Source organism: Limanda limanda, chromosome 7, assembly GCF_963576545.1.
Source record: "Limanda limanda chromosome 7, fLimLim1.1, whole genome shotgun sequence".
NCBI lineage: Eukaryota > Metazoa > Chordata > Actinopteri > Pleuronectiformes > Pleuronectidae > Limanda > Limanda limanda.
Window position 1 is genome coordinate 18,791,357 of NC_083642.1, and position 24,751 is coordinate 18,816,107.

A 24,751-nucleotide genomic window follows, 5' to 3' on the forward strand; every position below is an offset into this window, starting at 1 on the left:
ATGCAAGCACGCACACATTTGGTGATACGGAACACATAAGGAACAGCAGTGTCGATTTAGCCAGTGTTGTGGATTTACCTAGTCCCTCAGTGGTGAGCATGTCGCTTATTCTGCATCATGGAGCTGTGTCTGTGGTTTTTCTCTCTTTTATTCTTTCTTCTTCTCTCCACCTTTTCTTTTCTTCACAACCACAAAAACTGTCCATTTTACTGGAAAACTTGTCTAAACGTGTATCTGAAAGGAGGCGGGACTATGGCTATGTGCATCGCTAAGAGCAGAATTTTTTCCACTATTATTGATCGAACACTACATTAACTTCCTTTTATTGTGGACAACCAAACCAAAACCTTATCCCAAAACCTGAACTAGCCTTAACCAGTAACTCAGAAATAACATTTACCTAATTAGGACCAAGCCTTGGTACCCATGAGGTGCACTGTTCCTGACAAGGTCAGTGATAATTTCAACAAAAATAAGGACACATAACCACACACACATACATTTACAAGTATTCTACTGAACACTATACAGTCTGTCATTGTCTTGGCGGAAATGCACGTGTGTGTGTGTGTGTTATAACATGTTGGACACTACAGGAGTGTATATGCGTGTGATACATTTCGGTTTGTGTCTGCTAGCAGAAGCCCTGGCTGCCTCTTTCATCTGCTGTCTGTCAACTGCAGGTTAGAAACATCACTCAGGCTCGTCTTAACCTGACCTTCACACCGAGTCCTCCAGGCCAACAGAGATGCTAATTAGCGGTTCCCTCCTCAACCTCACAAAGTAATTGTATTTTCGGATCTGGAATGGCATTGGCATACTGAGAACTGGGACTTGAATATAGCCCCTTGGATCACTGAATGCTGCCTATATACTGCATATAAACTAGCTTAAAGTCAACTTTAACCTTGTCCAGTTCTCCAACGAACATATGCACAGGAACATTCCCTCCTCCACAACATTTTCTCCATGAATATCCGTCAGCCTGGATTCACTGTAGGGACTGAATGTACAATCACGATGCTTTGTGTTGATAGAAATGTGAGGTGGGGGTTGTTGGAGCTCAGCATCAGGGGACGTCACAATCTCCACTAACGGGATTTCTTGCCATATTGTTAGGGCTTAACTGTATTCCGAAGTTAGTAATGATGGTATGATGCAGCATGTGCTCATAAAATAGGACACCAGACACACATGCCCACCAGAAAGCAATCTGCTATGCTGCGAATACTGCACTTTATCTGCCATCTGTGCCATATATTTCCAAATTATTTTTTCATTATGTGGGATGTCCACGTGAATTACAGAGAGAGTTTTTACATTATGAAACTACAAGTCTCAGGGAATGTTATTGGCAGTCCATTTTATCCATCCCCATGTGCTGGAAATGCATCATGTTTCTTTGTGTTTGTTAAAGTACCAAGATCAAGAGAGTACTTTACAATGAAGACTGGACCATCAAGTGTAAATGTTTTAGATGCCCTCTGCTGGCATACTTAGATGAATTTTAGAAACATTGCAATAACTGCTTTTTAATAATTTACAGATATGTGTATTTGATTGTATTTTGAACAAGCGTTACAGGCTAACAGATATAAACTGGAGAGTTGTATTTTACTGGCCACAGACTTAGAGGAAATCCGGACTGACAGCTAGCGACATGCAGGCAAGAGAACACTGTGTAGCCAAGATATAAAACATTGGACTGTGGACTGACAGAGTGGGGACCACAGTGAGCATCACTGCATGAAAAGAAGCGTTTGTGTCAATCTGTGTCGCAGAGAAGTGTTGGCACATCCTTCGGTTAACGACTTTCACACGTATCTGCAGGCAGCAAAGGAAACGCTCAGGGTTCCTGCAGTTGTCAAGCCTGTGAGCTGTTGAGATTTGACCCCCCCTGCTCCAACTCCTAGAGGACGCTTTCACATGCAAATGACAATGCTCTGAGCTTCACAAATGCAAATCAGTTTCCCTGAGAGCAGATAACACCAATGTGTAAGAGGCACCAACAACTATCTGGCTGAGTAAACCAGGCTTAAAATAAATATTAAACCTGAAATTTTAAATTGTTCTTAAGTAAGTAAGTGTGCTATAATGAATTATATTGTATACCACGAACAAAGGTCAATGCAGTCAAAAGAAATGAAACAATGCACTTTATTTCAAATTTTTATTGTCATCCAATCCTAAATCTCAACAACTGTACAGAGTGGCATGATTACAGTCACTTTTTCAATTGTGCTGGTTAAATGCACAGAGGAAGTGTAAACCACACCTCTACCAGCAAATAAATGATGCTGGGTATGATCATCTGTGTCCTGTAAGCTCCAAACTTCTACTGGCTTTCCATAAAAATATCTGTCCTCCCAAAATACTGGCATCAAATTCACATGTCAATGGCAAACTAAGCTGTTCCATGAATTATAAATGGTACCTTTTCACCACTACTTTCAAAATTGCTATGAAACATTCATTGATTTAATGATTTAATAATAAAAATAGTAATATTTAATCCCCCATGGACTGCACAGTGACAAAACACAGCAGCCGGCTGTTTGGATACAACATACATCTCCACTCAGTTTGATTATTATTTTAAATATAAAGGAGACACAATATAGAGCTTAAATTCCTTCATAATTTGAACTTCAATTGTCTAATTGTTGTTATTAAACTTTCTCAGTATTCCATTAAAACAGTCAACACTTTTATCCAAAGCGACTTACGATAAGTGCATTCAACTATAAGGTTACGAACACAGAACAGCGTGAATCATGTGTGTAAATGTACTAAACACCACAAAAAATAAACCTGGCCTCAGTCAAATACTTATCCCATATGAATTAACCGCTGCTCACGTCACCCGCTCGCGTCATCAGCTGATGGACTCGTCCAATCAGAGCCTCGTAAACGCCGTGCAGCAGCGTCGAGTGTCCCGCAGACAGGAAGCGGGTCGTGTTTAGCTTGTCCCGTACGAGTGACTCTGTCTTCGGGGTAAATAACTTGCTGAAGTCGACACGACGCTGTTCCCTGGAGGAGAAGATGAGTGCGTGTGGAGGCAGAGCCGCGGGCCCGGTGTGGACGAGTCGAGGCGGAGAAGACGGGCGCACAGTCCCTGAGTTACGGTGAGCTAGAGCCGCCATGCTAACCACTAAGCTAACTGGTACATCTGAAAGCATGTCCGCCACTCTTTGGGATAGCGAGAAAGTTGCTTAAATACGAATACAGCATCGAGTGCTGGAGCAGATCTAGTGCATGTGTAAATATGTATGAATTACTTAGATGTAACAGTTTGTTCTCGTTAAGTTTTTTCATCAACGTGACTTTTTTCTGTATGTTTTCACAGCCTCAGCCCCCCCCCCCCACACACACACACACACACACACGCACACACACACACAAACAAAGAGGCGTTAGGCTGAGACGCTGAAAGTCCGGATTTAAAGTGCAGAAAATGAAGCCATTGAATGTAAGTAACTGTTTATGAATTGTTTTGGTGTTTTTTTGCTGTGGATCTTCCAACGGTGATGCAGCGCGGCTATTTCCGTTTATTAATAATAAAGTCATGTTACATGTGTTGTTTTCCAGCTGCCTGTCCATGACGTACAAAGACACACTATGAGCCAGTATGATCCGACCAGACCTTACATCAGCATTGAGGAGTTGTCGGAGAAGAAAGAGGGTAAGGTTATATTCATTAAATAATTTTCCAGTTACATGTAAAGGTGTATGTTGTAATTGAACTGTGCTAATTTTACTGAATGTGTTTACAGCTGATTGAAGCGGGACAGATGACATGGATCCATCCTTCCACAGCCAGGAGTGCACCGACCTGTGTCCCACACTTCATATAAGACTGGAAGCTACACTGATCTCACAGCTACACACCACAGACGTCTACACACTGGAGAAGAGTCCCACAAAGAAGTCATGACCCAGAGGCTGCAGAGAAAGATTTCAAGCCTCATCTGAGTTTTTGTACAATATTTTTGCTGTATGTAAATAAAGCTTTCACTCCACATATACCTTGTTCACATTTGTTCCCTGTACAATATGTTCACCTATAACATCAAGCATCACATGAATGTTTAGTTTTAATTAACTGCAGTGCTTTTGGTAAAGGCTTACTTATAAATAATAATAAATATTAATATATACATTTTTATTATAAATATTGTGTGGGAGGGGCTTACCCCACGTGCGGAATGCTGTGACCCCACGTGTGCACTGCAATGACCCATAAGGTGACCAATAGCAACACTTCTACCAACCAATCACGAGTGACATTAGTTTCAAGGGTCTGTGGTTTCCTCCAATGGTGAGTAGAGAGAGGTTCTAGCCAGCGGCTGGACTCCGATTCATATGCTAATTAGATCACACGTCGCGATCGGTCCGCGAGGCTCAGCGAGCCCCCCCGCGGCTCTCTCCTTTGTTCTCCAAATCCCCCTTAAGGTCCGCAAACGCCGATAGACCCACCTTGTCTTCACTGGCGAACGCCGAGGTAACATCATGGAAACAGTTGGTTACAGCAGGGGATTAGGCCTGTCCGTAGAGGTTCACTGTGACAATAATACTGCTTTTCGTCTAGTGCATCTTGCCCAGGTCAGAGCTCATATCACAACATGGTGGCGAGGAACTGGAAATGTGAACCTTATATCACAATGCTCTTATCACTACTTGTTACTGGCTGGCTTACATCCGTACATTCTGCTTCTTCCAGAGGTCAGGCTTCAGTCTATAAATCAATTAATTACTTACTTCAAACTTAAATAACATGATTGATAAAGTAATTACATAATAAACAATGCATTCTTCACAGTGATAATTAAATGGGTTGATATGTTAAACGTTATAAATTGCTACCCAATGGTTTTAGGAAACATTACTCTAGCTACTTGCTGAATCATGTCAGGGACTGGATGTTTAATGTCAAATCCAGCACTAGGCTTTCCAAAGTAGTTTTAATTGGTGCACAGTTAAGGTTCCTTTACTCCTCAACTTGTTGGGCTTTTACTCTGGATTGACTTTCAGCTAACTAACACCATATTGTGTAATTGCTGCACTACATCAGTAACAATATATTACAAATAAACCAGAGTTGTAAATGTTATCATCCTCCAGACCAAGTTTGAACATGAAAACAGATTTAAAAATTGTAAAAGCTTACACCACACAGTACATGGTGAAGAAGATTTAAAACTGATGATGTTTGGCTTGAAGAATGAACCAGAAGCTGTTATATTTGCGAGCTGGTGCCGTGCTGGCCAACAGCTCTAATGATTTTGGAAACATTCCTCATCCTTTAATGGTGAGCATCTTGAGAGCTTAGATCCTGATTATGAAACAACAGAAGACGTTGGTGGAGCAGTAAAAAAATCCTATAAAACCAGTTACATCACTGCTTACTAGGCAAAAAGTGAAGTGTCACTTTTTTATTTGGAATTCTGTAGCACCAAAGATTATTTTTATGATGTGTGCAAGAGAGGGAAACAGACACGTTTTAACACCCATTTTTTAGAAAGTCAGCTTTATTTAAACTTTTAATGACTTGACTATCGACTATAGTCGTCACAATTTTATCTTTTTCCCGAATCATGTGTGCTGATTGGGGCCGTTCCAGTATCTCAGTTTGTGGCTCTAACACTCACAAGTCTAATTATTACCCACATTTTAACTCACAATAATACACTGACCTCGTAGACGCTCTTTCATGAGCACATTAGTCATCATTAACCATCGTAGATTTTTTCTCAGTTAGTGGGTTGTAGGTTGCAAATAACTGAAATTAAATGTGGGGTGATAAACAAAAACATGGATCAGAATTACTCATATTCATAACCAGTTTAAGGTGAAGCTGTTGACTCAAGAGTCTAGTGTCCTGTAACAACGTCAGAGTCATTGGCTTGACAGTAACATCAAAATGTAAGTGTACAGACAAAAATTTCATCAAGAAGTAGGGCTGTCGCTCTTTAAGAAGAATCGAGTTTGAATTCATTGCAATTCCATCCACAAATCCTAAAGTGTGTTATATGATTAGAGCCTGCCACTTCACTGAGGAGACAAGCCAACATTTCTCTCAGGCAGTCATTTTATGAACTCTGCAAAGAGCCATAGCTTTATCTTTATTCCTACATCAAACCCCAAATCCCAGGTTTGGTTTGGCAGAGCCATCATAATTCATCAGATTACTTGTGTTTACTTCGCATAGTGTAGTCTAATTCTTTGTCATTTCCTGTAACTCAAATAGATTTGCAAGTGTTTGATGAATAGAATACAGTTTGTCTGGTCAGCTGTGAAGACATTATAACTAGATGATATTTAAGAGACTTGTAAAAACATAACCTCGTAATTATATGATCGATATACACTGCGATGTTGCCTCTGACAGTCGATGAACCCATTCACACTTTCCCATCTATCATCACCTCTGTGATGCTGCTAAAATGAGGCCTCGGTGTGGGCTTAAATTGGCCAAGGACAGCAGAGATGAAAGATAGCCCATAATGAGCTTTCTTCCTTAAGAATCAATGTGTAGCTTTGTACCTGAAGGTTGTCTTTAAAATCAGTCTACTTCAGGTTCCTGGCCTGAGAAGCCAACCTATCTATCTTTTATCCATCTTTTTAAAGAGAAGCAGTGAGGTTGGCATTGTAACAAAGGGCATTTTGGGAAACACTCTGGTAGAGAATAATTCAATACCATGGGCGAAGATTTCTTGTATAAACTTGTCATGCTGTGTCTTCTGCTGGCTTAGCGTGTTACCTTCCCGATCATTGCACTGCATAATCTAATTGCCCTTTGGGAATCAGATGACTTTGTGTCTGTGGGAGATAATACACAATATGATGATCAGCTAAACCAGGTCTGACCTTGTGTGTCAGTGTAATCATCTGTGGATTGATATGAATCTCTAGCATCAAGGATAAGTCCTTATTGCTTTTGACAGCAGAGAGCAAAGAGTGCAAATCCACAATCTTTCCCATGTTTTACAACATTTACTTTGTGTCTGACCTTTATGCTGTAATTCAAAAGGCACTATGCAAAGATAATTATTATCGAAGCTCAATTAAGTAGGAGTCTTAGACGTTGTGGAGTAGAACTTTGCCGACAGTGCAAATGGACGCTTAATGCAGATGTGAATCTTTACAATGGTCCCCAAACTTGAAGGTGGGGGATGAAGGGAACTTGATTTGTATGTTTCTCTCATGTACTCTCTCTTTCCTCTGCAGCCCGTCTGCTTTGAGGCCAGGCAGCTGTGTGGGGCACCGCATGTGGATCCTGCTGGCGATGACCCACCTCACCCTGGACTTCTCAGTGTGTAGCCCCCTTAACCAGGGTCCGGGGATCAAACTCACGCCCAAATCGGTGCCTCGCTCAAGGCCTCGCTTGCAGCCCCTCTGGGACACACCCAATAAGCTTCACTGGAGAACAGTGAGCCCGTTGGCCCATCGGCTCTTCAACCCTATCCCTCCACCCAAAGACAACAGGGCAGGGATAGGGCCCAAAGTCAAGGGTCAACAGCATCGAAAACCGACCCATAAAGGAAAAGCAGCATGTAAGGATTGCCAGTTGAGATACTCTCAAATGCAGACAGGTGGTCTTTCAGCTGTTATAGCAGAAGCTCCAGCAGCTTTATCCAGTGGGAACAGAGGAGACACGATGAGGTTGCTACTGAGAGCCAGAAGGCAGCTGAAATGGGACAGCTATGACAAGTCTCAGGAGGGCCGGACTACCACGGTGGCCGGATTTATCGACTGGGGACCCACGGGTACAGATAGCATAGATGGCGATGACAAACCGCAGCCGAATGTAACGCTGTTCGCCAGGGCCTCATCTCCCACAGTGGCCACAACCACTATTACGACAACCAGGCTCTCCCAAAGGACGGTCACTGTAGGTACCACACAAGAGCCCAAGAGGCCAGGCCCCACCAAGACCCCAATCAGCTCGGGGACTGTCAAACCATCAAAGCCATATGGGGACACACCAGGTAAGACATTGAAATCAGCTGCAAAGCTGAATACTTCCTGTGATTTCATTGTTCATAAACATGAGCTACAGAAATCCTTGTTTTATCCTCCTTTGGTGCATTTTCCCCACCAGGCGCCATGTGCAAACTCACCCTGTGTCTTAAATATAAAAACAGATACAGTGCTGTCAAGGTGTTCCCTCAAAGTCAACAGTGTTTGGTTGCCTTAAGTTGGTTAGTTGCCCAACAGTGCTTAAGGTTTAGCTCTGAATGTTGTAATTTTGACTAATCAATAGGTAAATTCATCTTTAAGCAGATATTTAATAAAAAATAAAACAAATAAGAAACTTGCATGTTACAGAAATAAACACTATGGATTAAAAGTGGTGTGTCAAGTTTTGGGTATCTACATAAGCAGAAGTTTCTAAGGCTATTCTTACATTAAAGATATACAAGAATATATCTAATGCATTTTTACAAATTCATAAATTGGTCTTACATCTCTGTAAGGCAACCTCCCAGATGGACTGGAGGAGTAATGTATGCAAGCTCAAAACAAACTGACTGGATTAGAAATGTTCACTTTCGCCTCATCAACTGATTGTGTGCCTGTTATGGACATCCATTCATGTGTGTTGTGTATGTGTGTATGTAGCCAGAAAGCTCAGGTCCCATAGATGCAGAATTCTCAGCCACCACAGAGGCCCTTGGTTTAATGGTCTGTGGTCGTACATCTATAGTCTGCGTGATTCAACAAACACAGTTGGTGTGTGTTCACAAATTATCATTTATGTTGGCAAAGAGACACATCATATGTGTCGTGGAGGTGGCAGAACACACATTATTTCCACATCGGGGTAAAATGCTAAGATCAGATAAAATTAAAGACTTCTACTACTATTCATTAAACTACATAAACATTTTTACCTTTTCACTACAGTGAATGACTTCGAGTAATATGATTTTGCAACTTATCCTTGACCATTCTGTAGCCTTAAATACTGTATCTTGGCATATGTGATTTTTATGGACTGTCCCTCTGTGCTGTGGACATACTGAGCCAGGATATTAGATTTACCATTTCATTAAGTCCATGTGGGACGTGGCTTTTTAAATGGGCCATACAGGTAGTCATAAAACATAAGTCATGTTTAACAACTTCTGAACAAGCGCTATGCTAATTGAGCCGTTCCCATTTGGTGCATTAATATAAATGTCATAAAATTAGGCAGCCAACAGTGAGGGTGATCAGAAGTCCTTGGCCACCTCCTATTCAAAACATTTTTTTTTTTTAAAGCACAGAGGAATGGGAGGAAGTTTGTAGTGCAGACGTGCAGAACAAAATATCCATTTTAACTCAATTAGCCGAAGTCACCAGACATTTAATTTGTGCAGTTTTTAATCATTTCACTTAATTATTCTGGCTTTGTGGATCTGTAGAGAGTGACTGTAATGGTGGTCCTAAATGCGTAATATTTTTAAATAAATGTGTGATACCCTAATGCTACTATTCAGTTACAAATACAAGGACTAGACCCTGGATTGGTGCCAAAAGCAAACAAGGATCTGTTTTGTTGATCTCAGCGTGTTTAGTGTCTCTCTATTTAAAGAATGCAAAGAAAGTAGAATTTAATATTTGTCATAAACATACAGTATGTTTAAGTGAGACAATATGAAGTGTACGTATTGAATGTGGAATGTAATAGCAGAGACCAGCTGTGAATCAAAATCATGGCTTCATTTTGTATCCGGGAGGAAATCAGTCGCTGCTCCTGAGCTGATCATGGGAAAAAACAAGTCAGATTGTTCCGACTCGATGCACATTGTTGTATCAACACTACAAGCAGACTGTGTTCCATTAGAATCACTTTCAAAAGTTTTCTCCAACTTTGCTTTGCCCTGTGTCTGCCTCATACTGACCCCAAGGCAAGATATAATTACCGGAGCGAGGGGGGCACATCATTGGATGCTGATGAAATGAAGCTATTAGTGAAGGAGAGGTACTTCACTTTGTCTCTGTCTCTTACTTTCTTTTCTCCTGCTTTGTCTTTGAGAGTTCTTTTGATACATTTCATTCAACTTTTGTCTGATTAATGCAAACTCAGATTAGGAAAAACAAATGCAAAGGCCTAAAACTGATGATTGTAATCAAGGTAATTTAGAGCTCACATAATTATACTCACGTACATTGCTGCTAGTGTGATTTATTATGTTATATTCAGTTCATTTAAAAAAGACAGCACTCAGTTAAAATAGGTCCTCTGTTTGATCACCTCTATCACTTAAGAATAGATTGCATGCACAAGTAATCGCTGGGATCTGGGAACATGACTCCATCAGGGTTTGAACAACAAGTATTCATGGTCCTTTCAGATAAAACACAATTGCACTGCAAACCCATTCCTGCTCAATGGTATGTGCTGCACTAGAACAACACTGACGCTCAGGAAGCTCTCTTGCATGGTCAAAGGTCATCGATAAACACTGACTGCTGTTGCCGGGCATGTAATACTCAATGAAGGAAAAGCTGATATTGTGCGTGATAGTGCAGCATGGGCCACATTTTAATGTCCGAACCTGTGCAAGCCCAAGAGGAAACTAACCGACCGGTCAAAACTGACAGGATTCCTGTTTTATGTGTCTGAACCTAATCCGAAACCCAATGCACTTTAAATAAGCTGCATTGACTTTGTGTTATTCTGTCCCACACACATGGTTATTGCTTGTTTTCCCTGATTATTATGTGCAGTGTAAAAAAAAAATCAGCACAGCCAACTTGACTGACCCGACCTAAATAACCGCCCCAGCCCAATGGGCTCAGGTTGAATATCTACACTCCAGTGTCTCTCTGGAGTGCAGAGTTCACTGAATTCTACTAGTTATGACACGTACACATTTTTACAAATCATTTTGAATCAAATAGGCAAGTCAGATGTGATTTAACAGTCAGGTAGCTTGTTGTTGTATGGCCAGCTTAGTGCAGACCAAGAGGGCCACGTGCGCTGAACCTTTCCATTTGAAAGAGCCTTCAGTCAGTCTTCAATGCTTGTTGGCTGCATTTCATTTTTTTATAACCCACAAAGAAAGTGAAGTTTTAACTGGATCGAAGAGAAATATTTAGTACCATTGTATCCTCATGAATTCACTGTAGCGTGTGAGTTTCCCACGGAGCTGCACGTACATTTTTTTAAGTAAACGTCCTTTTAAAAAGCACAATGTTAAATATAGTGGCCAAATGAGTTGACTTCCAAATTCTATAATATATTCAACAAAATATGTCAGTGCTTAACTCAAAGGTGCAGCCTTTGGCAATGCTCAAAGTGTATTTTGTACCAGACCACCAGGTTAGTGTTCATGCAGTGTCAGGATAATAGAGACATATTACACAGAAAAATGCAACACTGATTTCAGGTGAATGATGTAAGATCTGTTTACAATTTGAGCATTCGCATACAAGCAGGGAAGATTGCAAATCATGCAACTCCATGAAAGCCTGAGTGATCTGTGCCACTGTGACCCGGGGCACTTTCAGTAGCAATGTTATTAAACTCAGGGATCGGGTTAGCATCTATGAATCCTTAAACCTTTCCCTCGGTTTCTCTCATTCATTTTGAGCTGAGACTAAACCTCTGGGGTGAAATGAACCCAGTCACACTAACATCCACAGCACTCAAAGCTAATTGTAATCTCAAAGCACTGATGCAAAAATGACAGTTGGCTGATGTCTGTATTAAATACAGAGCTGAGACCAAGATTTATTATTTTTTTCTTAATTTTTTTTACTGTGGATTCAGTTAATTGGGGAAAATTGCTTGTCTCTAAAATGTCAAAAAATAATAAAAAGTGCTTGTCAAGTTACCAAAGCCCAAATGTATGTGCTGACAGCATTTAATCAGCTGGATCAGCAAATGACAAAAAGTGGAATTTGTATCAGATAAATTACACAAGCAATTATCAGCTCATAAAATATTTGTGCTGTTTGGGTCATTCATCCTTTTGCTTGGTTTCTTTATCTCCTTATCCTGTGAGCACAGTTCCAATATGGGGTCATACCTAAAGATCCTGTGCTTCCTTATAGAATGAAAATATATATGTTTTTAGAAAAGAATACTCATTATTTTTACATGGGTCAGAAACTGTATCCTTCAATGTCAGCCCTGCAGAAACCATGAGCATTCACCCCTTTCATTAAATGGGCTGTGTAAATCAATTCACTATGATTCATGAATACTGTAGGCAACCAGCACAAATACAGACCATTAGTGTACTTTGTCTCAGGCCTGTATGGCGTGTGTGTGGCATGACCGTAATCGTCTTATGCCATGTGTGTCTGTGTGTGCGTGTCTGTGTGTGTGTGTGTGTGTGTGTGTGTGTGTGTGTGTGTGTGTGTGTGTGTGTGTGTGTGTGTGTGTGTGTGTGTGTGGGCGCACATACATCACTGTAAATGCAAGGATGCAAGTGGATTTTTGTGTAAGGCTGCAGAGAGGAGAGGAACACAGGGAATGATTCTAAAAGTTCTGTCATACATGGAAAGAGATAGAGAACTGTATCGAGGATCTTCAAGGTCCCAGCTCTACTGTGATCCTCAAATATTGCTAATACACAAAGTCATGATGCGTCTTTGACAGCCTGTTGCGCCGGTTTCAACGTGAAGATAGAAAGGGAAAAAGGAAACGCAAGCTTCAGAGCACAGTGGAGAAGCTGTCGAAGTGTCCTGCCTCCTAAAATGAAATGTCTCCTCACATTAAGCCAGCTGTTGCCTCTGCACAGTACACATTCTCCCACACACACACACACACACACACACACACACACACACACACACACAAACTTTGGACCAGCAGCAAGAATTTTATCATTTTTGAGCCTCCCTTAAAAAATTACCTCCTTTGCCCAATACAACAGATAGATCACTCATGACCATTAATACTGCTGTGATTCAGGGCTTTCAACCACTCAGTAATTTATTCACTTTTCCTTTGCACACAGAAGATATAATAGTTTTTCTCTGGCAGAAATGATGAAACGAAATGATGGCTGATGGAAGCTGACACATAAAAGGTCAAAAGGACGTAGTGATGAAAAAGCTTGGATAGAAAGATTGTCCCCCTAAATAAATGTGGGTTGCGTTCATCCAGCGTGTAGAAATGAGCCATTGACTTTAAACTGTGTTCTCATGGCTGTCTTTGGCTTGGTTTGTTAGTTTTTTTAGTATTGTGACATTTTGCCGACCATTTTGGCTCGGTTGGAAACCCGCTATGTAGTGACACATAGAAATTCACAGCTTGTCTGTGCTGTACGTGTTGACTGAGGGCTATGTGCCTTAACTCCCACTCGCTGTTTGCAGTGATAGCAATCGACAACAAAAGGAACCATTCTTTCGGTTACTGTGGAAAATCTCCTCTCACATTATAAAGACCGTCGCATATAGCAGGTTGAAAGGCCTTTAGCAAATACCCTATACATGTTTTCTTACATGGATCTTTTTGCTGTATACATATGCATAGCTTTCCATTAGTTAGTGTTCACACATACTGTAGGTCTCAGTTCAAGTTGAATGGCTTTCAAAGTGGCTCTATTTCTCTGGCAATCACAGAAAAACTTTTAATCTGAATTCCTTGTATTTTTGTGGAGGTGTATTACGCAATGAAAAAGCCATTTAGTTTTGTAATCAGAATAAATGGGAGGGTCCAGAATTTGCAATTTCTGAACTTTACAGCATTGCACACATAATTATTTCAATATATGCCGGTAGAGAAGCTGCATGCACACAAAGAAAACGAGACAGATTCTTAGGGACAGGTACACAGACACAAGAGTGAAAGACACGTTCTCGTGTGAGTGAAAACTGCATTGCATGCCACTACTGCAGTTGAAACTCCGAGGTTTAAATGTCTGTGTGGATGGTAAAAATCTTCATGGACAATAGAACGTAGTACGCAACAGTGTGAGTGAGCTTGCGGCAAATATGTTTCAAATAGATCTGCATACAGCTATATAATGCAGCAGCAGAACAGAACACCAGGTTATAAATCGCTTATGTTCAAAAGAGAAGTGTTCAAAATGTTTCGTTCATGATGAACCTGTTGTAGGACAGATTCAATTATTGCGAGCTGCGACAGTCTAGATTATTATTGGGGGAAAAACTTTAAACAAACTCTGACTCCATTGGGCATCAGAAGAATAGAGGAATTCACCTTCAGAGCGACCCTCTAGCTTTAATGTGTAATACCCTGTTAAGTGAGTTTGCAACCAGTTTAGTCTACACCCTGAACATCAGAATTGATCTTGTGCACATCCCAGTCAGTTTGGATACACGTTTGTCTGGAAGCTGCAGCTCTGAGCGGACAACTCCTGTTGGTCCTGTTCTCACAACACTCTGACCGTCATACAGGAGCCCTCAGATGACGGGAGGGAGGCAGGAACGGGTGGTGGTGGTTATAGCTGTGATGCCTCCAGATGCTCGCTGATTGTTCCTGGTGATTGTGCTGCTAGTAACTGTGACCCCCCCTCTACTCCACACAGATGGAGCTGTCAGCTCCATTAAGGATATGAGATGATTAAAACTGCAGTCGGCAAAACCACAGCTGATAACTTGGGTCTTGCCTGACGGGCTGTGAATCGCAGGTTTAAATGTTGCAGGTTAGTTTGGAGTAAGCGAAAGGTCCCAAGTGTTTCTTAAAGAGGCATTGAAGCCTTAATAAGTTTCGTCATGAAACAGACACAAGAGTTAGGAGTTTTGAATAAAAGTTTACATGCAGTGAGAAAGAAAAAATAAAAATCCATAAAAAAAATATAAAATAAAGATGCAGGTATTTAACAAATAGATCCATCTGGTAGCAATTCACCTGGAGTTTGTGAAGGGAGTGGAGGGTTCAATGAATGGAGTAAATAAGTAAGTCAATAACAACTGTAGGGCAGAGTGAGCACATGTAAAATGTATGTTAAGTGTCCCAGAAATCTATTTTTAAAGAAGCGAACATTGTGTTGCATCATTTTGACCTTCGGAACCCTGTAGAGGCGTAATGCAGCCTCTTCAACAGTGAGAGACGCACATAGAGACAGAGAGAAAACCACTTTTCCCAACGGTTACCATGGCAATCTAATAAATGTGCCATTACTCTCTGTATTGACTCTCAATAAAGTGGGTAAAAATGAATCTCCTTTTCTAGAGCGTTAAATCTGGGCTTAAATGCTGATGCCTGGTGACAGGCGTGCAGAGTCAAAGCCCCTTTCCCTGATTTACAGAAAACCCAGCCAAGAGGAGATGAAGGGGCCAGACTGAGCAGATGCTGTTTCAATTTCTGTTTCTCCGCTGCTCAGCTCTTTCTTCATGGCTTGACACATCTGCCCAAAGGAAGTGCAGATGTTGACTGAGGCACTATTTTCGATACAGAAGATTGTTCTGTCATTCTGAAGTGATCGGCTGCATTTTAATATGAAACCCTTTTAAAAAATATGAATTTATTTCAGCTTTTGAGACATTACCCTTTTTTTGTAATGTGTTACTTGATAGGGAACATATAAACAGATATAGTATGGAGACGAGACTCAAACCCAGAAACATTGCAGGCAGGCAGTGTGCTGCAGAGCCTGTTCACAAGAATTCAACTGCGCTTTTGTCTGGTGAGAAAGAAAAGAAGCCCTCCTGTCACCAACATGACAGTGCACAGATTTCAGGATGGTTGATTGAAGCTGCCTCAGCAGCGATGCCATCTTACACCCACCTGAAAATGATTTTCATTTGTCTGTTAACAGGATGAGCTGTTCCTACACAAGCAGACACACAGGACAAGCATATCAGGGTTAGTCCATATTGATGAGTTTGGTGCAAATTCAATGCCTTTTCCTCTTTGGTTGTTTCTTATTACCCAGAGAAAAATTCAAGCAAACTCGAACTCATCTCTTGTAACAATGTGACACAAAGACTGTGTAGAAAGAAAGACGACACAGAACAATACACGTAGACCATTTTGAGTCAGTCTCACCTGTCAATCATAATGGGCTACCTGTTTTTATGGAATTAGATAATTTTACTATTAAATTTCCAATTAAAATCAAACACATTGTAACAATCAACACCTACTTCAGTGCAGAAAGAACTACCTAATATGACTGAAACCATATTTGAAGTAAGTTTATTTGATTTTTTTAGTTCCACGTCCCATCTGATAACATGAAGATGTATATTCATTACCCATACTTCAGCAAGCCACCAGGTGGCAATCGACATGCTTAGGCTTCACTTTTGGGAGCTGTCATTTTGTCCATGGTTTTATACAGTCGATGGTCAGAGATGACTTGGGGCAGGAAGGCAAATACAGTCAGAAGGTACTGTGTTCAGGCCTTAAGCATATTACTGTGAGAGAAACATTGCCAAGCAATTAACATGGAGCTGCTACTACCACTACCCACACTGCTGCAGTAGCTGGGTTAGATCGAGGTTAGATCATTATCCCACCACAGAAAAACCACAGTGTCTTTGGAAGTGGACCAAGACCACCTCCTCTCAAGGGTCTCATTGCGGTGGTTTTTCTCAGGGTCAAAATATGAAAACGTGCAGGTGTGAAAACATCCTAAGGATCGCCACCATTGAAGCTGTACACTCAGCCTACCTCCTCCTTTCTTTGGCCATTCTGGAATTTGCTGTCCAGCATTACGGAGCGATGCCTTTGCCACCAAAGAAAAGGCATGTGGAGTAATTGTTCCTGATCTCTCCCTCCTCAACTTTCCCCCCTCTGTCTCCCTCTGTACAGCTCTTGTCTCACCCTCACCCAGCACCCTCTTCTTCCATAAGTGTTTTAGATTGCTCGGTTACTCAGTGGAAATCAGCCCAGATTGACACCCTGACACCAGCGTTAATTGCCAATTCCAAACTATCAGCAGCCTTTGATGGAAGTCTTCCCTCAACCTGGCCTGCTCAGGTGTCTGCTTGTGGGAGAGGCTGTCTTGGGTTGGTCATGCAGCGTATTAATGGGCATTGAATACTTCTGTACTGATGTGCTGTGTGGCGTTTAGGAGTCGAGTGGCTCAACCTTTGTAAGCTGTAACCCTGTTGCACTAATGAGGGGCCTTTCACACATTTGTCAGGAGCTTTTAAGGCAACTCTCAATGGGTGTAGGCACCATTAGCTCTAAATGTGCTTCAGAATGCATGCAGACGGTCTGGTATACACAAACACACACACACACACACACACACACACACACACACACACACACACACACACACACACACACACACACACACACACACACACACTAGAGACTCTTAAGCTATTGACAATAACTCATGTATACATGCATACAACTAGTATTGTCATATTGTGCATTTTTCAGAGCACAAACTGCCTGTGCTTCAGATGGTGTCATATAATTCACCAGGTAAATTGCAACTACTCACTCAGGAATTCATCAAAGTCACAAGCTGTACAGACAAACTATAAATTATTGCAGTGTCAAGGATGGATTGTCTATTACATTTTACTGATTAACAGGCCACAACAAAATGTACTCATATGTTACTTGAACATGCCACTTGTGGCCTCAACTACATCATTTTATAAAATAGTTTTAATTGCAGGATGGTGCCTGTTATTACAACTGAAGCGTGTTGACAGATAGTGCTTCAGTTTTATCGCGGGAGTGTTTATTCGTGCAGCCAGTATGAATTCAGTGTAAAAATCTCTGACATGTCACAGCAGACAAAGCACAGTGGCAAATAATAAAATGAATGATGGCTGAATTCCATTTTGCCGCTTCAGGGTGCCCGGTATTGTTGATATGGCTTCCTGGGACACTTGGATATAGCATCCGTCGTTAATTTGGACAATTTAAAACGTCTGCTGTTCAAACAAAAGTTCAGTTGTCTCTAATTCAAAGCATTAAAATGCTCCTCATCACGATAACAACAACAAATTCACATGTTGTTGGTTAACTAGAGGTGCTTTGTATGGAAATAAGAGCTCAAGCTGTTGATGATACTGCAGGTTAGTAATTGCCGCTAGTTAAAGCTCCCTCCATAAGACTGATCGATGACTCACGTCGGAAGTTTTTGTTAGTTTCAGCTCAAAAATGTTTCGACATAAAATACGTTCACATATAAGAGAATGAACCAGGTACAGGAATAAACACAACAACAATATAATACATTTCACAAGCACTGTACTAATTACCGCATGACAACTCAGGAAATTTGTTGAGCTCCTTTGTGACTGTAGTTATGAAGGCAGTGCTAATCGATTTGTCTTCTTTGCCACTTAGGGGCAGCGGAACGAACTGTAAATACAATGTTGACATTTTATCACCGCGTTAAGTCATTAGGGTGACGTGTTGGTAAAATGTACACATCTAACTTCTCAAGTTCAATATTCATGCTTCTCTTAGTAACGCTTAGGTGTCCATCAACTCTCAAACTATTAAATTCTCCACCACGTTCACCTGCTTCTCTCTAACTTTGAGTGCCTGCTGTTTGAGCAGGTTGTGTATACTGGGATTATCAGAGCTTTTTCACTGGAAACACCTGCCTGCTGTTTCTGGAAACATATTACATTAACTAGAACGCCACTCAACAGAGAACATACCTCCTCCAAGGCCCGACAGTCTCCTCAGGAAACCACATTTAAACTCCCTAGATCCAGATTTTTATTTGGTTCTGCACCAAATTACACACACTTATAATTATCAGTCTCCTAAACATGGCGAATTTTTCCTTAAGATCAATGAATTGATCCACGGAAAATATGTTTAAAAAATAAATTAAAACTAACTTGCAATGTTAGATAAAGTGATAAAAATGATCAGGATCCATGTCCTGTTCCAAATTTGCACCAACATTTTATGGGTTCTGTCCTGACCCATACCACAACGTTTTGTGGTAATCCACGTAGTAGTTTTTGTGTAATCCTACTTGAAAAACAAACGGACAGGGCTTTGTAATATTTGTGACAATACCAAGATAATTTGATGTGATGAGGGTACAAACACACTGAAGGGTTTTCAAGGGGCTACAAACCAAATATTACCAGTCAAAATCATTTATTAAATGCATGCCAACTTTTCGTGTCTAAATTAGGAATCTTTAGTACAACTAGGTATATAGGGGAGATTTAATCTAACTGCTATGCTTTTCTCTGACATGTTCATCAAACTGTCATGGCGGAGAAGGTGAAAAATCTCATTTATACCCTGCTGGGAGCGCTGATGTGGTCTCTAATCCTGCTGCCATAGAGGTCATGAGTGAGCTGTCCCTACTCTCTGCATCCCTTTCTGTCACTCCCTTTTTATCTGTCCCTCTCTCTCCCTCTCCCTCGCTCTCTCTATCTATCTCTCAGCTTCCTTTTGTTTGGCTGGGATTTGACCAAACAAAACCGAACTGGGTATCTCTAAAGCAAGGTGACTGCCAAAGGTGATTTTTCAACCTGGCTGCCATGTCACAATGAGTTTTAGATGGACAGGCCAACTTCTCCTCCCTCCAACTGGCAGTTGTGGATGAAAATAGCCCTGGCCTCTTGCACTCAGATTTGTCACCGATGTCATTATCTGCTCTATTATCCTCACACCCTTAAATGTATTGCCCTGAAAATGAGGTTATAATAGACCTAATGTTGGTGTTTGTGTTTCAGGGCTTCACTTGCTGTGGTTCATTTGTTTCATTAAAGAACTGCACTTGGAATGGATGCACACTTTTGGCTCCAAATGGCAGAATGAAATAACTCTCAAAGCGCAATTTAGACTTAAATACCCTTAAAACACGGGACGTAGCATCAGTAGAGAGCCAGTTGGATTCCTCTGGTATAAAATGACACACTGGCAAGGCTGCTGAACATATGTTGTGTGTTCACTGACAATACATTCACCAGTCGGCGGAAATTGGATGTTTAAATGACTTGTAATTTCCACTGGTCTCCTTTGCATGGACAGAGGAGAGGTGTCTGCAAGTGACACGGACAGAACCCAAACTAATGCAGCCTTGTAATGTGATTTAATCAGTTGTGGTGTGGAGGACAAAGTGCAGCTCTGGGTTTTAAACCTACTGACTGTGGAATTGCCCCCTTTCACTTTGACACTAACGTAAAATGAAACGATTCTCACCAGAGACTACAGCTATTGATCAAGGTCAGGGGCGAGCTCTATTATGCCTGAACTCAGACAGATGTTAACTTCTAACCAAACTTAAGAGCCTTGAAGTCGGCCGGAGACAGGCAGAGCGGCCGACAGAGGGCTGAGAGGGGATAGGAGGGAAATGCAAATGACTCCCCGGATAACTTAATGTGCCTTTGCCGTCGCAACACACCCTGATTGCACTGGAGAGGTAAGGCTTCCCTGAGACGGCCTGAGATATCATTAATCCAAGGCTGACCTGGCTTGTCTTCAGCGACGCCCTGCCCACAGAAGTTTATTATAAAAGTGGAGGCTGTCCAGGCAGCAGGGACGCCGAGGAGAGACCATGTGCTTTTCCAAAATGACTGAGCGGCATTTCCTTTTAAGCATTCTTGAAGACAAATTGGCTTGGATCAGCAGTTAGGCAGCTGGCTGATGGAGAGGTGAGATGTATAAGGCCCACGTGGGCATTTTCATCACGAAGGCTTTTCTTTTCTTTTTTTTTTTCCCTGCTGCGGCACGTCACCTGCTGCAGTGTGTCATTGTGTCCTAGTCCCTCTCTCGCTCTATCACTCACACACACGCACGCACGCACGCACACGGACACACACACACACACACACAATAACAGCACACTAACCATTCAGTACAGTGCAATAGATTTGCACTAATCCTCACTTTAGACGTGTACAGCCCAGTTTTGTTTGTGGATTACTCGTCTCTGGCAGGAGTGAGAGATCAGCACACAGGGGAGTCTTAAAAGTTTAAATAAGAACAATGCTTTAGTACTGTAGTCATGCAGAACAAAGGGAGCAGGCAAAGAACAGTTGGTCCACAGTCATATCTGTAAGCCGGTAAGATACAGTGCACAGGCAAAACCCTGCATTCAAGGGACATTCACAACTTTGTTCTGTCTAGACATCTCAGTATAACTAAGTAAGACTTTAACTTCCATACCTACAAGATTTCACATTTTGGTTACAAGCATGTTAACATTGGTTTGACTTGTGCAGAGATGGGTCTGTTTAAAAATCCCTAAATTCAACAACAATTGTTGAAATGCACCGAACCCTCCAAGAGTTTATACACAGGGTTTATAAGATATTGTGGATTTGATCGTTTTTTTCAACCAGTGTTCCTGCTGTGCATCATGATTGGGTTCCTATAATGATTTTCTAAGAGTAGACAAACAAATTAAAGGTGAGGATTTCAGGCACTGTTGACTGTTTGCTGTTCAAAGGCATATCATTGTATTACCAATAAAATAATGAATGGAATAAGCATTCCCAGGAAGTAAAAGGGCACGTTATTGTGAGCCACATTGTTCAAATTTCTTCTATATTCACAATGAATGAGTGAATGTGTAATGGGAGATGGGGCTGCTTTAAGTTTGAAGTCAAATATTTGCATCTTTATTTTGGTATAGAAAGAGTCTTTCTAAATCTAAAGTATGGATAAATACTGAAAGTGTCTTAAATTAGTTTAACATCTCTTTTTGTCTCCTTTTTCCCTCCTTAAATATTAAGAAAAACATTATCTAAAAAAAATGTGCCTAATGAAAATAGTTGCATTGCTTGTGCATGTGTTCTCATTCCTATATCCTGCATTTACATGCCTCACCTCCAACTCAGACTCATCTTCTCTATAAAATATTTTATGCGACGCACCACATTAGATAATTTGCTGGCATTTGACATTCAAATAAAAGCCTTAGGTAAAACTAGATATAGATTATACAGGATTGAAAAAAGATAGCTCCTCTTGTGTGAGGGTGCTGGCGGAGGAGTCATTTGGGAGGATAATAAGAAAGGTATATAATATGCTATTTTAGCAATTAAATAGGAAAATATATATCATATGTAAAAATGATATACTATATTAATTTTGGTGAAGTTCCCTCTTGTAATGACCAGAATGACAAGTGATGATGAGTACTTTGAGAAAAGTTGGACATGAATTTAGCCATCAATTACAGTTGGCTGTACTGTAATGGAATAATTTAGATCACTATTACATGATGCATAGCAGAGGATGACACTGTCATGAATACTTATTAAAGAAGAAAACTGCTCTGGGTGTCATCGTGTACTTTCTACACTGAGCTGCCCTTGATCCTGGGGAGTGAGGTGGGCTTGCACAGATCAGAGAATGTATGAGAAGAGAAGTTGAGTGCAAACGAGTGAAGATATCTCCTCCACGAAATGACTCTAATCCTCTGCTCTTGTGTTTATGTGTGTCTCTGTGCAGGTTTGGCAGTTCACCAGATAATCACAATCACTGTGTCTCTCATTATGGTTATCGCAGCCTTGATCACAACACTGGTCCTTAAAAACTGGTAGGAAAGATTCCTTGACTTTTTTCACTCATACACACATCCCAACTTTACTGTACTCGCCCGCTGTCACAAATCCTTACACACAAACAGAGGTACGAGGTATGATTTTATGTTTGCTTCTTGTCTTTGGTACGTGTTTTTGTAGCTGTGCACAGTCGGGAAATGGTCGCCACAATAGCCATCAGCGCAAGATCCACCAGCAGGAGGAGAGTTGCCAAAATCTGACAGACTTCACCCCGGCCCGGGTGCCCAGCAAGGTGGACATATTCACTGCCTACAATGACAGCCTGCAGTGCTCACATGAGTGCGTTCGGACTGCCGTGCCCATCTACACTGATGAGATGATTCAGCAGACACCTGTCTACAAGAGTGCATACAACGGAAACAGGTACGCTGACCCAGGAACGTCTGTGGCACTAAAAGGTGGATGCACACGAGTTTGGTTTCGCTTGGGGCTTTCCTACTAAACCAAAATCATTTTAAAACTGTACTTGTGCCCAAACATGCCAGAAAAGGAAATATTAGCAGTAAAGGACGGATGAAGATTACAGCACCTTTTTTTATTAAATGGTAAATGGTAAATGGTTTTGTATTTATATAGCGCTTTTCTAGTCTTGATGACCACTCAAAGCACTTTACAGTACAGTTTTACATTCACCCATTCACACACACATTCATACAGTGCATCTATTCGCAGCACTTTGTTATTCTATGGGGGGCCATTCAGGATCAGCATCTTGCCCAAGGACACTTCGGCATGCAGATGGGTCAGACTGGTGATCGAACTGCCGACCTTCAGGTTGGAGGACGACCACTTTACCCCTCAGCCACAGCCGCCCAAGCTTTTAAGGCAAATCGGGAGTTGAAATTTTATACATTAACTGTTAAAAGTTGAAAGTATACTTTTCTTTAATATAGAAACCATAAATAAGTGCAAAACTATCAACAATTTAAATACCAAAATAATAAATAAAAAGTTACAGTGTTTAATACAACAAAATACTCCAAACTCGTCATCAATTGTCTCCTCAGCGACGGGGTCACGCCCACACTGCAGCTGATGTGTTTGTCATGAGGTCACACAAACAGCCAAACACAGACCATCCCTCTGATTTCAAATGTATCTGTGTCAACGGATGCTTTATTTAGTGTGTTGTTGTGGTCTTACCATGTTGGATCCTTTCACGTGAAATCCAGCCTCATTTTTGACCGTTTAGCTTTAGGCATTTCGTTGTCATGTCGACAGGGGTTTGCGGTAGCTACTAGCTAACAGTAGGCTAACGTAACGTGATGCCAGAGCCATGTAGCCAGTCAGATTTATTAATTTTGGTTTATTTTTTTATCATGTATTTTGTGAAGCATAAGTAAATAATTTGTATCCAGTTGTCAGAGTCTCAATCTACACACAAATATCACATGTTGGTTGTTGTGTAATGGGCCAGTTTATAGATGGAAGCCAATGGGATGTGAAGTCTCTACGGGTCCATTTTCTTAATAATCTTGCTGGCAGCCTTTCATAAAGAAAATTGTTGCAGTATACACACTTTATATATATGGTAATTGGAAATCCTAACTTCAATACACCTCCCTTCACTCTGAGGTTAAATTGTTCTGTCTGAGGATGAGGACGCGTCGCTCTTAGTCATTCAAACTGACAAGGCAGGTGTGTTTTGCATAATGATCTGGCCTATTGTTAGGGGGGGTAAACCTTCATTATATTTGTTTTGATGTTATGTGCTCCGTAAAGTGTTTATTATGTGGAGGAATAACAGTAGCAGTCATCTAAGCTCATTACACTGGCAATAAATAGCTTGAGATCGTCCTGAGCGTCTGGGCTTGTTAGTTTAAAGTCGTGGGAGGATGGAAGGACCTCCTGAAAGAAGTGATTACCTCTGTGTGTTTCTCTGTGACCAATGGCAGAGTGTTAACAGTGGCAGTAAACGCTAACCTGGGAGTTTGTTAAGCCTTAGCATAATGTAATAAGATCAGATTGCATCACGTTTATCAAAGTCTTATTCTAACTTCTTGCATGTTAACCCTACAGGCCCTCCCCCACCGAACGTCAGCTGATTCCCGTGGCCTTCGTGTCGGAGAAATGGTTCGAGATCTCCTGCTGACGAGCCGAAAGGCCATGTTCTTTTCGTGTGGGTGGAAGGGACTTCCCTGAAAGCACGCTCTGGTGGGTACTGTGCCACTATGTCCCCCCTTGCAAACCATCACCATGAGCAGTGGCCACCTCGATCCCCGTGGTGATGCTGCCCCACTTTGGGAATAGATCGGAACTTGCCATATGTTTGTTATTCGTGTCTTGATTATGGCCGCCTCCTCCTCCCAGCCTCAGTGCAGTG

At 41.3% G+C, this 24,751-nt stretch overlaps 1 protein-coding gene and 1 long non-coding RNA gene across 2 annotated transcripts; both read left to right on the top strand.

The window, feature by feature from the left end:
- The first annotated feature begins 3,364 nt into the window (after window positions 1-3,364).
- On the top strand, window positions 3,365-4,023 carry LOC133005516 (uncharacterized). The gene is made up of 3 exons (XR_009678375.1): window positions 3,365-3,469; window positions 3,589-3,682; window positions 3,774-4,023. It is a non-coding gene; the product is annotated as an uncharacterized LOC133005516 (long non-coding RNA).
- Window positions 4,024-7,125: 3,102 nt separating this feature from the next.
- ajap1 (adherens junctions associated protein 1) lies at window positions 7,126-24,520 on the top strand. The gene is made up of 5 exons (XM_061074643.1): window positions 7,126-7,133; window positions 7,228-7,988; window positions 22,316-22,403; window positions 22,549-22,791; window positions 24,448-24,520. Exons 1-5 carry the CDS (start codon window positions 7,126-7,128, stop codon window positions 24,518-24,520), a joined length of 1,173 nt encoding a protein of 390 aa, XP_060930626.1.
- The last annotated feature ends 231 nt before the right edge of the window (window positions 24,521-24,751 follow it).

What these genes read in the sequence shown, in the direction of transcription:
- ajap1 (XM_061074643.1), top strand. An exon ending in GCCATATGGGGACACACCAG is followed by an intron (nt 7,989 to 22,315) that starts GTAAGACATTGA and finishes GTCTCTGTGCAG; the next exon opens with GTTTGGCAGTTCACCAGATA. An exon ending in ACACTGGTCCTTAAAAACTG is followed by an intron (nt 22,404 to 22,548) that starts GTAGGAAAGATT and finishes GTGTTTTTGTAG; the next exon opens with CTGTGCACAGTCGGGAAATG.